Source organism: Poecile atricapillus, chromosome 2 (genome assembly GCF_030490865.1).
Source record: "Poecile atricapillus isolate bPoeAtr1 chromosome 2, bPoeAtr1.hap1, whole genome shotgun sequence".
NCBI lineage: Eukaryota > Metazoa > Chordata > Aves > Passeriformes > Paridae > Poecile > Poecile atricapillus.
In genome coordinates, this window is record NC_081250.1 from 62130359 (window position 1) to 62145469 (window position 15111).

The 15111-nt window shown below is 36.9% G+C and overlaps 1 protein-coding gene across 5 annotated transcripts in view; it reads left to right on the forward strand.

The window, feature by feature from the left end:
- The window catches only part of KIF13A (kinesin family member 13A), a 104860-nt gene that overhangs the window by 60496 nt on the left and 29253 nt on the right, over nucleotides 1-15111 (forward strand). For 3 of the 5 annotated variants that reach the window (XM_058832504.1, XM_058832503.1, XM_058832505.1), the window contains exons 10-17: nucleotides 2544-2655; nucleotides 3047-3259; nucleotides 4868-4978; nucleotides 6145-6279; nucleotides 7392-7522; nucleotides 9294-9380; nucleotides 9489-9655; nucleotides 14753-14963. In XM_058832504.1, the coding sequence (XP_058688487.1) occupies nucleotides 2544-2655; nucleotides 3047-3259; nucleotides 4868-4978; nucleotides 6145-6279; nucleotides 7392-7522; nucleotides 9294-9380; nucleotides 9489-9655; nucleotides 14753-14963 (1167 nt within the window). Of the gene's footprint in view, nucleotides 1-2543; nucleotides 2656-3046; nucleotides 3260-4867; nucleotides 4979-6144; nucleotides 6280-7391; nucleotides 7523-9293; nucleotides 9381-9488; nucleotides 9656-10730; nucleotides 10854-14752; nucleotides 14964-15111 lie in introns of all 5 variants that reach the window. The other 2 variants (XM_058832501.1, XM_058832502.1) reach the window with 1 other exon arrangement.

Genomic DNA, 15111 nt, shown 5'->3' on the forward strand with positions numbered 1-15111 from the left:
GTGATGGGGAAGTGATGCTTCCTTTTGAATGCTGGCTCAGACCCCTGGTGGGAGTGTGCCCACTAGCAAGGACAGCCTGGACATGCCTGAGGAACAGGGACAGGAGAACAGACAGTGTGCAGAAATGTCACTTTCCTGTAAACTTGTAGCAAGTCCACTCTGCTTCTTCTGGACTGACTCAGTCTGCTGTGTGCTGTGGGCTTAGGCCTTCTGGTTGATTCATTATATAAGTACTGTGAGATAGGATCAGAGTAATGACAGATCTCTGATGCATCATTCAGCAGGAAGCAAAGCAGCTGATGAGTTCTGTAATCATTTTGTTGGGCAGCCATTCCTTTTGCTGCTTCCCTTAAAGTCTTTAAACAGCTTTGTGTTACGAAATCTAAACTACATAAATGGTTCCAATTTGGCTTTTATTGCTGATAAAAAGATCTTAAAATTTTAAAATAAGATCAGTATTTGTAAGGTGCAGTAATAGTATCACATTTTTTAATCCCATGTTAATCAACTGCACCTTGTAATTTCCTGTTCATTAAAATGCAGTACCCATAACTCAAATTAGTGTTGCAGCCCAGTTGGGAAATAGTTTTCAATCACAGGTCTTTTTGAATCCCTGTTCTTCCTACTTCCCATCTGACTGTCCATTTCTTCCGCTTCCCTCAGGGTTTGGCTTTGGTTTTCACATTTCCCCTCATTTAAAGAGAGAAAGAGAAATCAGAAGAAAGCAGTCTAGGGTAGATTTTTAGCTTTATGCTCCTTGGACTCCGTTGGGAGTGTGCTGGTGGTACTTTTGAGATGTGCTGGAGGAGGTTGCTCTAGAGCAGCATGGAGCATCCTACTGCTTGCTCTTGCAAGTTTAGCATGCTAAAATCTCTGTGGAGAGCAGGGGCTGGATGCAAGAACCAGTTCTCCTTTCTCTATCCTCCATTCAAAAACATTCAGAGGTTATTAGGCTTTTCTTCAGGCCACAAAACTAAAATTAACTTTCTGTTTTTGCTATGAATTTTTCAGAGGTGAATCAGAAAGTTATCTTACAGGCAAATTTACAAAATAGAGTGCTCTCTTGGGAGTTCAGATTACCTAGCCTTTCGTTAAATTTCATTTTGCTCCCAGGTCTATGCTATCTTTATATGCAATATGGGATACCTTTTGTGGCACATGTAATGGTTCTTGTTAAGTTACCCTTGGATATCTTCCTTGAAATACACTTCTGCAACATTTTTTTCATTCCCTAAGTGCTATTTCTGAACCAGTGGTGGTTCTAAGCAGCACTGAGGCTCTGTTATAAATACTGTGCAAATGCTGCTTATAAACCAAAATAGAATTACTTCTTTGAAAAGAAAACACAAGAAGGTGGAATGGAACAGTACAAAAAAAGATTTATTTGACTATCTAATTGCAATGCTACTGTAGCTTTTTCCTTGGTACTTATAGAGAGTAGCTGGATATTTGCGCAGGAGGAGTGTGAGAGACCCAGAATTCTCTTGGGCTTCAGTGATGTCTCCATTAAAACCCTTTAGGCATCTGTTTAATGTTCTCAGGCTCCTCAACAAGCTCATTATCTTAAACATACTCAGCCCAAGAGCCCTGATGTCACTTAAAATTTACACAGGGTTGTATAAGAATTGCATAATGTAGAGCACATATGCTTTGCATGGATTGTTGATGCAGTTACCCCTTTTGGTGGAAGTTGTACATGTACCAAAATGCATTAATTGACTATTTTCTTCACAATTCTAGAGCATTGCTGCCTGCTAAGCATTTTGGGGTCTTTTCTCTTTCACACTTGTGCAGCGCCTTTGTAACTGAGAGATCATTTGATCTGTGCTCCCCAGAAAAAGCTGCTGAGGCTCTACCTCAATTATAGCCCAACCCAATTGTCAAGGGACGTCTTAATCTGCCTCTTCTGATCAGCAGCCTTCTATGGCTTTGTAATGACTGGCTGGTCACTGGTTCACCAGGCAGATGAGTACTCCTGGGCCATAGCTGGATTTGATCTGAGGATCAAATCTGCCTCCTTATGGCTGGAGGATTGTTTGGTTTTAGTTGGCATTTGAGTCAGCGTTCTTAAACATTGTTCCCAGAGACAGAGGTTCTTGCTGTGCTGCCAGCACTGACTTGTAACACTGTCATGAGACTGCATCCAAATCAGAAAGATTTTTATCCTCTGAGAAAAGGTAAATGTCTAATCCAGGGCAGCGATTTTTCATATTCTGAAGCAGTCTTATTTTACACTTTTCAAACTATTCTAAATATTTCAACACAGTCTCAGTCTTTCTGAAATACGATCTCAGTACCACCTACGATGAAACACTGTTGATAACAGTTTCTTTCCTCCAAATAGATAACTTTAAAGAAATACACCGCCTTGTTTCAGCAGGGCAATGGGCTAGCTGATCTTTGGTGGTCATTTCCAACTTCAATTATTCTATGATATTTTTAAAATTGGATGTGCAGTTCTGCAGCGCAATCCTTTTTTTCTGTGTTATTAAATCTGTATTTGGAATATGTGCTAAAGCTGTTCTGCTGTTTTGCATTCATAGATCACTTTCAACACTGGGCTTGGTTATATCATCACTTGCTGACCAAGCAGCAGGGAAGGGGAAAAACAAGTTTGTGCCTTACAGAGACTCTGTACTCACTTGGCTTCTCAAGGTAATTTATATTTTCTGTTCACCATGTTCACAAGATGTCAGCTTACTTATTTGTAGGATTCCTGTGTACATGGACTTCTCATCTTTTTTTAAAGAAGTGAGTGAAGGAACCCTCATAGCTATGTTATTCCAAGTAATGTGGACAGCTGAGTGTTTCTTATTAATTCAGTGTAAAATCCTACTTGACTGTTTTCAGTTGTAATGGAATCAAAGGTGGTAGAGGTGGCTAGAAATGTTTATGGAACACACAGACTAGTTTATATCCAGAATACATTTCAGTGCCTAAATAGTACTTTCAGTGCCTTTATTAAGTGTTCTAAGTCTCTTTGTGAAGATAGTATATAGTCTCAGCACAGTTTTTAACTCTTGAACTTTCTGTGGCTGTACTGCAGGACAACTTGGGAGGAAACAGCCAAACTGCCATGATAGCCACAATTAGTCCAGCAGCAGACAACTATGAAGAAACACTCTCAACTCTGAGATATGCAGACAGAGCCAAAAGGATAGTTAATCATGCTGTGGTGAATGAAGATCCGAATGCTAGGGTCATCAGAGAATTACGTGAAGAAGTTGAAAAACTGAAAGAACAGCTCTCACAAGCTGAGGTAATCTTATACAGAGTACAATGTAAAATGTGTTTCTCAAGGAAATGTCACATTCTTTGTGGAAGAACATCGTTCTTACAAAATGTGGAAAGAAAGAGCCTTGCACCCATTCTTTTTTGTTTTCTTTCCTTTAAAAAAAGAAAAACCAGAATCTTTTTTCCTGAATTCAACATATGTATGCTTATCTTTAATAGCCTTTAAATGAGGACAACTTTGTACTGATGGTGACCCTTTTCAGATCTTGAGGACCTTAAGGCCAAGCAATAATTGATGCAGCACAGATAAGGACTAGATTACATCTTCATTGTGTAGACTCACTTATTAGCAGATTTTAATTTTTTTTTGCATTGGTGGACTATATGTAATGTTAGATGGAAAAGTGTGAAAATCATAAATCTGTTATTGGGCAACAAAATTTAGGGGACATTTCTCTCTGACATTTGTGAAAATCTGTTAAAAATCGTCAAAAATGCAACACTGAAAACCATCAACAATTTGCTTCACTGCCTTAATAGTTGACACTGTGTGATTGATGCTTATCTTAGATTTATACTTCTACTTGAAGAATAAACTATCCAGGTAGTAGGATAGTTTATTTGGTATCCAGGATATCTGGACAAATTAGGTACTTAACAGACTGGAAAATATTTTTTATCTTTTCAGGGAAGACACAAAATACTGATGGAAAAGAAACAGAACTGTGCTTGAGGGTAAATTTGTGTGGCATTTAAATTTCATCATCATTTAAGGACTAGTGTTTTCATGTGAATACTTCCTTACAGACTGAAATGGGAAAATCTTCTTTAAAGAAAAGGAGCCATTCACTATTTTCATAAATAAAAACCTGTTCTAAGGCCTTATTTTAATTTGGAAAGTATTACTGTAGCATGTTGTTAGTTTTGTTGGCAGGCTGCAGCTGAACACAATCGGTAGGAAGGTGTCCAAAGTCTTACTAATTATTTTGTTAAGTGTTTTCTCTTCTACCTTCTGTTAGAAACAGTTATGTAGGGTTATAGGCCAACCTGTTCAATTGTTACTTGGCACTGGACATATTCAAGCCCTTTGCTTTTGTTTCCTGTTGTGAAATCAGAATCTTGCGTTATCTCCAGAGCATGCCTTCCTTAGGTAATCAAGAGTCAGTCTGAAAGCTTTAATGCAACTCTAAGAACACTTACAAAACCAAGACAGAATGGAAGGCTAAATGTCTAGAGGAATTGGTGTTTGAAGCTACGCTTGGAAGAAAGACATTGTGCTTGAACTTCAGCTTGAAATTCAGCTAGGAATTAAAGTTTTTAAATATTCACATATTTTTATACAGAAAGTGAAGTTTGAGTGGCCAGGTCCAGAGATTTTTGTTCTTTCCATCTTTCCCTCTGTAGCTATGTCAATCTTCAGCTATTTCAGATCTGGATCCAACAAAAGTTGTTTCCGTCATCCTCCTTTGCAAGTTTCCTATTTCTTTAACTTCTACCTTGAAAAACCTGGGGACATAGTGGAAATCTGTACTTGTTGCATTTGATATTATGTTGCTGCGTTCAGTTTCCTTGTTCAGTCAGATGTCACAGTGGTAAGAGTAGCTGAGGGTTTTTACTAATTTCTACCTTTTAGGCCATGAAGGCACCAGAACTGAAGGAAAAATTGGAAGAATCGGAAAAACTAATAAAAGAGTTGACAGTCACCTGGGAAGAAAAGCTAAGGAAAACAGAAGAAATTGCACAGGTACGTCAGAAATTTTTAGGAGGAAAGACAGATACTCATATAGTGCTAGTCAGCTGAACTTCATGAGCTTTAGTGTACTATGCTGTTTTCCTATCACCTATTTGAAATGTCTCTGAACTTCTACCTTTTCCCCTTGTTTCTTGTTTTTGGGTGGGTTTGTTTGTTTGGTGGTAGTTTTTTTAAAGTCTGGATTTTATTAGCATAAATCTAGTGGTGTCATGATAGCATTGATAAAAGTCAGTATTTGATTTAAAAATAAAACATCAAAATGTGTTTGGGCAGCTCATTTATTTATAAGACCACAGTGGGACCACGGACATGTGTCCCTTGAAGTGTCTAAGAAAGTGAAGAACTACAAAAGGATCAGAATTGTGGGTGGTATTTGTTGCTTTTGCTTTTAGCGATTTCTAACCAGAAAAGGAAAATGTTTACATGTAGTCACTAATGTTTGTTTGTTATTATTTTTGTACATAAAAAGAAAAACCTTCTGGATTCTAGTGTGCTTTTCCATCATTTTCTCCACCCATAGCTTGAAGAATAAGTGGTGTTGGTTTCTCTTTCTAGTCCTAATGTTCCAGAAGCATGTTTTGCTGCAACCACTGTTTAAATATTTTTTTAAAAAAAAAGAGGCAAGGGAAAAACCCAAACTTAACCAGCCAAATAAAAAACGCCAACATCCAAACTGTAGCAAAAAAAAAAAAAAAAGACTCACATGATCAAGTAAGTGCTTTAGCTGAATTAATAATAAAACTGCAAAAGAATAAGCCTAAACTGTGGCATGCTATTTTCTAAATCATATATGACTATGATTATCTTTGAAGTAATTGGAACTGAGTTTCACTTTTTACTAATATAAAGACTCAAAGCCACATTGTGTTACTTACAAGTAGGTTTAATAAACTCAATAGAGCTGTGTAGGTAAGCCTAATAAATTTAATAGAACTGCTTAAGTAAGCTCCACTTTGGGGAGGCAGGTGTTTGAGGATTACATCTAACTTTTTATGGTTGGTGTGTAAAAATAAATTCTACTGACTTAGGGTGCCTGGTCATTGTCTGGTGGTGATATACAGAATGTATACTCAGCATGTGCATCTTCAGCTTTAGTTGCTCTGTGCTTGTCCCTACATATTGCAGCAGGTAAAATTAGCCTATTTTTGTGCTTACAGGAGAGGCAAAGACAGTTGGAGAGCATGGGAATCTCCCTTGAGTCTTCAGGTATCAAGGTTGGGGATGACAAGTGTTATCTGGTGAACCTGAATGCAGACCCTGCACTCAATGAGCTTTTGGTTTACTATTTGAAGGTAAGGATCTGAACAGGATATTTGCACAGAGTGGAAGGACACTTGCTTTGAATTTCTAGCTTTAATTTACTCAGAGGGAATGTAGACTTTTGCTGCAGAAAAATAGGATAGGCCTCCTCTTAATGTTCAGTCTTTTGTTCTCCCTTTGCAGCTCAGCTTCACTGTTTTCCAGTTTGATCTCCTGATTGCCAACAGTGGGAGAAATGCTCAGTGTGGGCCAGTTTTGAGGTCAATCCTAGCTTTTCCAGGCAGGATGTACCTGGCTAATTGTCTTCTGGCCTGAACTTCAAGGAGGAGCTTCATGTTAGATGCTTCTTTTTGTTAGGGAGCTGGGGATTGCTTTAAATACGTGAAGAGTTAATCATAAAGACATGATATTCAGTAGTAATCAGGAAGAATAATGTAACACAGTCTTGAATGACAGGGAAGCTTATGAGAGAGGGAGGTTAAGAAAAGCACTGTTAAAAATTTCCCAGTTTTTCCCATACCAGAGTGAAGAAGTGTCAAATACAAACCTAGTAGGTTCATAGGGAAATGTGAGCTGCTTGTCAATAATATATGAAAGACTATTTTGTCTTTTTTTTAGCTAGTCTTCTGCTTTGGTAGCTGAAGGAGGACTTCTGTATTTGAACAGTATCAGATTAAACACGTCTCAAACACAAACTATTTCAGTAGAACTTAAAATATGACTTGGAGTTGTGTAGAGAATGGTATGTTTGGTTGAGTTACTGTATAGCTGTTTTCTGAAAAGCAGAGAACGCTGCACCTTGTTTTACTGTCCATGTTGTTGTCTTAATTATGCCTATGTGACATGGCTGCTTTTCTTCTGGTTTTTGTGGTTAATGTATGTATGCAGGCATAGTATGAGAATACTTTTAAATCAGAATTTGTGTGTCAACTGCTTTATTTTGCTTTAGCTAAAACTGTATGACGGTGAAGTTCAGGGCAGAACAACAGTTTGTGTGTGACAGTTGCAGTCTTGAGATCTGCTGTGGCACCATTTCTGCTCGACAGACACACAAACTGTGCAGTCTCACCACTTCAGCTAATATTTTCTTAGTTATGTCAACAGTGGTAGTTTGCTTGTCTCTTAGTAACAGCTTGTTTTCTAGGATCACACAAGAGTTGGTGCAGATACCTCTCAGGATATACAGCTCTTTGGTATAGGAATCCAACCAGAACACTGTGAGATTGATATTGCTTTAGATGGAGAAGTTACACTCACACCAAAAGGAAATGCAAGGTAAGGAAGATCAGCAGCAGTTTCCATTGAAATGGAAATTTGCTTTTCTTTGGCAGAACATGACTTTCATGCATTTTTATTTTACATAGGCAGAAGTATCTAATGTTCTGATCAACGAGTATTTTCATTACAGTTGATTTAAACAGATACTTAGAGGGAAATTCAGAGATTAAAACTAAGATTTCCCTGCACGAATGAACACCCACCTACCCACTCTGCAGGGCAACAGGCTATCAGTGGTTTGGCTTGGAATAAGCCATCTAAAGAAGGTATTTGGTAGGAGTGAGGGCCATTGTCTGTATCTTGGGTAGTAACAAGATCCCTGAGATGCCGTTGGCTGTCCTGGCCTGTGTGATGGGATAGTAACCTGTGTCTTGATGGCAGAGAATAAATGGTGCCTCGTGAGTAGTTCCTGCTGTAAAGTTCAGTAGTTCCTGCTGAAAAGTTCAGTATTTTGTGAGGAAAAGTTGCTTTAAAGATCTGAATTGTTTCTAAATCCTTAATTGTGTCTAGTTAATATGCAGTGTAAAGTCATGCTTCACCTTTTGTTTCTAACTTCTGTACTTTAATTATTTTTTATTCCAGGGGCACTGGGGCTCCTTAGGTGTAAATGTTTTTGTCACTTGGTCTCCAATATGTGGATGTGGATATCCAGCCTGTGATAAAGCAGTACCTTTGTCCTAGTTAATAGTCATGCTGCTTGTCTGAAATTTGAGTGTCTAAATAATGTGCAGATCAGTATCAGAATGAGAAACTAAAGTTTGAGAGATACATAAAAAAATCTGATTTCTTTCATTCTTACTTTAGTAAAATGCATTTGTATTTTATTTCTGCAGCCTACAGCACAAACAGATGGGATTCAGGCTTGTGGTGATAGTTACTTACTAGAAGTCAGTCATTTTGACTGGCAGGAACAAGGGCACATGTCAATGGAAAAAACATATTTTTTTTTTCTACTCATGGCTTAAGTAACTGTTCTTAAGATACTTGTATCAACAGAAATTTAGCTACCAGAAATTCATTGAAAAAAGTTTAAAGATCTGATCTAAAATTAATGCTTTTATGTTTGTGTTGACTTACATGAGAGAGCTGAAATGAGAATGCTGCATCTGAAAAGGCCTTTTTCATTTTACTGAAGTTTTTTTCCCCTTTCAAATAAAATGCTCTGCTTTGTGACTCACACATGCAAAAGTTCAACAGCTAAATTTTTCCCATTTTGTGATTGAAACTTAAATACAAAGAAACGTACAAAGAAATACAGCAGTATACCAGATGTTCACAAAAATAGACCCTTGTAAATAATAGAGACTCCATTTGTTGAAAGAACAAAACTTGGATCTAAGAATCTTTTCTTATGCTTGAATGCTGAATATGTTAACAGCATGTTTTACAACTCAGTGTTGACTAAGCTGTATTTTGGAGAGCTCTATCAGTAGGATTTACATACATTTAAGTTTGGACTTTATAAGTTTATAAGAAACAGGCAGTGACCCAGTTTGAGAAACAGGCATTTAGAGAAAACTTTGCAACCAAAATCAACCCTGTCTGTATGTTTACTGAAGAGAGTTGTACCAGCCAAAGGCAGAGGGGAAAGGTGCTAATTCTGACTACCGAAATCAGACCAGTAGCTTTCCCATTGATCCTTTCATGAGAACCTCGCTGGTTTGTTACCATATGATACAAATGACTGTCAGTAGATGGGAGAAACAGCAATTCTTCAATCTTTTTTTTTTCAGGATTTCACTGGAGTTGTCTTTTTTTTTTCTTTCAGATCCTGTGTAAATGGTGCACTGGTATGTTCTGCCACTCAGTTATGGCATGGAGATAGAATATTATGGGGAAACAACCACTTTTTTAGGTAATAGTTGATCTTTATATTCCACCCACTTTACATTCAGCCAATTTATTTTCTTATCATTGTTCCAGATATTTTTTTTTTATAAACTGAATTTCTGTTTTTACTCAGAATCAATTTACCAAAGAGGAAACGTCGAGATTGGCTGAAAGACCTTGAGAAAGAAACTTCCTTAGGAGAGCATGATCTGGATGCAGCTAGTGAAGCTTCTTCAGAACCAGACTACAACTATGAGTTTGCACAAATGGAAGTCATTATGAAGACACTGAATAGTAATGGTAAGGCAACTGACAGATAAAAATGTTCTTTTGGATTGTCTAAAAAATTCAGCCTGAAACTTAATTTCTAGGTAAAACAAGCAATACACATGTTCCAGAGGGCTTTGGAGGATTTTCAGGATAAGATATTTTACAGAAAAAATGTTAAGTGTGTGCAAAATATGTGCACCTAGGTATAAATACATACACAAATTAGTGGTTGGTTTATGCCCTGACACAATTTTATCTATTTATTTATTATGTATCTATTTATTTATGTACCTCTGCTTTCTTTTATAGTGAAGCTGACTTGTAACCACATGCCTGTCAAATTAACATCCAAGTTTACTAAGTTCTTGTTTTTGAGAATTACTGTAGAAAAAAGGGGTGTACCATATATGGCTCAGTTAGTTTCATCCTACTTTTTGTATCAAATGTTACTGACACCATTTTAACCTTATTAAAAAATAATCAAAATTATAAAAAAACAATAGGCAAATACCAGCTTGTTTTTCAACACTTGATCACTCTCAATATTTCACATCATCTTTATTAAAACAAATTATGATGCTTTTTTGGAACAACACAATAAGGTATAATATACATAAAATAATGGTATGGTGTATATGAAACAATGGGGCTTTTTCATGATTTTCAGAAGTCAGGTCATAGTACACTTGATACAACACAGTATAAAGAAATGCTGAAAAACTTGGTAAACTACTTTGTTCAGGTGTTTTAATACACAAAATCAGAGGCAAATACCTTGGGGTTTGGTCCCTGACCAAGAAGACACAGTAGATGGTGTTTCATTGCTTTCTGTTCTCCTTTCTTCACAGTATTTCCATTGTTTGCTGTGGTTTGCTTATTGAAATACAGCATTTACTTTTTATTTCATCTTCTCTTATTCTTTTACTTTGTCTGTTTTGCCATTGAGTACAGCATGACGGTTTCATATGTTCAATGCAGCAATACTTTGCAGGATTTTTAGTTTAATTTTTAATGAGATCGCTTATGTGAGTTACAGATCACTTAAATTGATATGAAATTGCTATTTGATAACAGAAATATTCTCATTACGGTTCACTCATACCAAGAGATGAATTTCAGATGAATCTACCATCCTGGTGGTCTTCAGTGTTGTCATCCCTTGTGAAGATTCTGTTGCCCGTTTTAAGGCCTCAAACCATCCCATATCTGTGTCAAAACTGGGACAAAGGTTTTGAACTCAATTGGCTTGTGCATGAGGCTGCTGGAAAAGTCTGAAAGCATTAATTGATGCTTGGTCTGCTTGTTACTAACTGGAGATTTGACCAAAGTGTATCAGTCTATAATGAGTCAGTGTTCTTCGAACAAGGGTCACATTTTTTGGTTCTCATGTGTTGTTATCCAGCTGATTGAAACAATTCTTCACAACATTCCACGTGTCTTTTACATTTTAGTTCAGTAAGCTTTTCTGATTGTGGTCCAGGCCAGTTTTTGTTTTGGTTGGTTGCTTTCTGTGTCTTTGCTGAGGGCAGTTCAGACCTTGCTATTCCTTAAAGCTCTTTCTTCCCTACTGCAGAGCAAATGTTTGCAGTGATACACGTCACACTGTTTCAGAAGGGTCACATCCAAATTTCTGCTGCTTCTGCTCGCTCCCACATCAGTGTTGCTTAACTAAAGTGGAGTAGTTAGTGACAATAAAATGCTGACAAAACAAGTGAGTGTGAGGATCATAGCCTGGTCTTTTGATCTGAAGTTAGATAACTTAGCAGCACTAACAGAACTTAGCAGCACTTTCTCAATGGTTTAGCTAAGGTACCTTTTCTCAGACAGGCTTCCAGTTTGTTGTGTAAGAGGTAAAGCAGCGCTGTTACAGTACCATTTGATTATTCTTCCTTAAAATTAAAAATAGATATGGGTAAGGAAGAAGAAATAACTAAATGACTGAACACTGTTAATTCTATTATACATATTCTCTGGAGAAGTCCTAAGAGGGAAATGAAGAGGTATTTTAAAAATTTTATTAGATAATTATTTTATAATCTTGTATAGATACAGTCCAAAGCAAGAGGGTTTGGTTTTCCTTTGTTTTGGTTTTTGGATTCCCCCCTGGATTTGTTTGAGAATTATAATCCTCTTTAAATAAATATCCTGACTTCTCCAGGGTGCAAGCACATTTGTTTTTATGGCATGTAACCGGTACAACAGTGTCACAGACTCCATCTGGCTCCAAAGAACCTCTGAGGAAAATGTGTAACTTTGAAAACTGCTGTAAAGAAAACATCCAGATCCTTTCCTTCCTTCAGCATGTTAACTTTCTTTGTGGGATTCTGTCAGATCAGCTTTGTACTGATAATTTGTGATGCTGGTCAAACACAGAATGCATCAAAGAAGTTTACTTTATTCTTGTATACTGTGCAGTGGTTAAGTAAACAGTGTGATTAGGTTAGGCAGCTTCTCATTTTAGCAAACAAAACTGTTACAGCTCAGGGAGATGATTTTCATAAAACTTAGCAAAGCAGCCTGTGTCATAACCCTCTTCTTGCTTGCCTAGGCAAATATACTTGGAAGAAATCTTAGGGAATTTATTCAGCATCAGTGTGACTGGATTAACAGATTACAGATGTGAATTAAATGACATTGTAGCAAGGTAGTAAATGCTGCTCATCCTATGAAGAAAAGACATCTTTATTGTTCAGTGTTAGTAGTCTGTGATTTTTCAGGGGATTAACTGCATATGATTTTTTTTTTTCAGAGTCATTGAACTCTTGTCACATAAATACGTAAAGGATTGGGGCTTGGAATTTTTAATGCTGTATGGAATTTGCTGTGTATTTGGCAGGCATTGGGTAGAATCTTCCATAATTTATTTGACTTTGCATGAGAAATGCAAAATTGTAGAACATGGTGTTTGAATTTAATTTAATTAAATTGTAGTTGTAGTTCTGTAATTGTAGTTCTGTTGTAGTTCTTTTGAATTGTAAAAAAACGCTGTTTATTTCTTCAAATTCTACCTAGATAGTTTATAACTCATACCATATTTTACTTTTTTCCTGTAACAGAGTTAAGGTTTTCTTAGTAAACTCTTTCAAAAGCTAAATTAAAAAGTTTTCTAAAACTGTAAATTTACCTTTTGCATTACAAGACAAGCATAAACCACCTTTTTTTCTTTTATCCCCAAGCACTACAGTATTATGTTGCAGTTGGAAAGTTTTCTACTAGGTTCTTGCATCTTGCTCCAAATATTTATCATGGTGTAATTCGATCCTATGGTTGTAGTGATCCTGTAAATCTAGGTGTAAATCATCACTTTTATTAAAGGAATCTGCTTCCTGAACTCATAGCTGGGTTTTGAGCAGTTTAGGAAAGTCTCATCTTAATGAGTCAGCCTTAGATTAATTTCCTGTATTTACAGACACAATGGAGTGATTTTAATTTCTTCCATTCTGTCATCTGTGTAATACCTGATTTTCTCAGACATTCTTATATAAAACTAAAATTGGTTTGGGGAATGATGCAGCAAAGCCCATGTATTTTAAAGTAGTTCTGGTATTATCTGGAGGATAATGATGGTGATAATTAACATTATTAATTAATAATGATTATTAATGATGAACATTAATAATATTGTAGTCCAGAATTTTAGAACTTGGTTCAGTTAGGGGTTTTTGTTGCACTGTTTAAAAGCTAATAATAGCTAACTTCTTTCTGAGAATGTAATGTACTAAAAAGCAATATTTCTAGTTATTTTAAGACACTTTTATGCATCACTAATTTGCTATTTGGTTTCTATTTATAGCGACTGATTTTTAACTTTGTGCTTTATAATTGCCATTGTTGTGGTATTTATGATGCCTTTGTGTGAAGCCAGTGATTTCTTCCATAAATAAGGCCAGGGCCACAGAAGCAACTTGCAGAAGTGTTTGCAAAAAGCCAGGAGAAGATGGTTTATAACTAAATCACACAGATATGTGACAAAATGGGACAGTGTAATTAAATCTAGGTTTATTTTTCTCCCTCCTTTGCAACATTCTGGCATCCTTAAAAGTCACAGAAACTTTTTTTGTTTAATAATGAAATGGAAGAGATATCACAAACAGTTATTTTACAGCTGATTTTTTTTGCATTTGAAAATACTGGCATGTCCTAGAGCTTCAGTATTGCTTCCCCTAACAGTCCACCACTCCAGCTTTGGAACCCCTCACCCTTTCTCTTGTGGTGTACAGAATCAGCACTCTGTTAGGTGGTGTGCTGTCACTCAACTGTCTAGGTTGGTCCTCTTGCAAAGCACTTTTTTTGCTATATTTGAGCTTTCAGAGATGTGTGCATGAGCCGGGTATATATATTGGTAGTACATACAGCTTACTCTATTAAATGGCTCTTTCAGAGGCACAGGCTGGCATTGGACCTAATCCTGGGAACAGACAGAGTAATTTTTCATTAATGTGAATGCACTTCAGATTTATCCCTAGCTGATTGACAGAAGCAGTTTTTCTAGAATAGACTATCCAAACGGATATTTGTTCTGTGTTGGTACCGAGGTGAAATGTGGTTGGTAAAGCTAAATGCAGAAGGCCCCTTGGGACATATTTTGTCTGCCTCAGTGCTGTGCAGCACATTAGTGTAGTGTGATGTCTGACCAGTCAGACCATTTGTTTGTCTCAGTTTTCATCTACAGCTCTCCAACATGTTTCATTCTCTGCCAAAATAGAGAAAGTACATTGCTTTTTACTTCCTTAAGTCGTTTCCTCTTCTGGTTAACATCATTTTCCCTTGTGTTTTGCTTTGTTTTCTTACAAATTTGTTTCCTTTTCCATCCATTTTTTTTCCCTACTGAGATTCTGGAATATATTATAACTACACAGCACTTTAATATGCAATAGACAAGGGTCTTAACTATTGTTGTAGCCTTTTGCATGCCATTTGATTTTTTAACTTTAGTTTGGATTTATCTGTTTAATGCAATATTTAATAATTTGGCTTTTGTTTTGGGGTGCAGTTTGTGTTTGCAGACTCTGGAGTATGTTGATTGCTGTTGCCAACTAAATAATGAGCATCCTGTAATGCTGAAATGACGTTTTCTCACATTTTCTGGGTTTTTTTTTCTCTTTTTTTCCCTTCCCTTCTTTTTAGACCCAGTACAAAATGTGGTCCAGATCTTGGAGAAGCAGTACTTGGAGGAGAAGCGGAGTGCTCTGGAGGAGCAGCGGGTGATGTACGAGCGCGAGTTGGAGCTGCTGCGGCAGCAGCTCTCCCCAGAAAGGCAGCACCAGCATGGCAGTGACAGGCTCTCCTACACTGCTCAGGCTGCACAGCAGAAAGTGAATCTCTGGACAGAGGAGAGGTGAGAATACTGGAGTTAAAACAAACAAATTAGTAAGAACTACAGAGGGTGAAAGATGGGGCTTGAACCTTGCATCCAAAATCAGTAAAAGCTTTTTGTGGAGCTGATGTGCAGAACAAGATTTTCACTTCCACCAAAGTATTAGCAT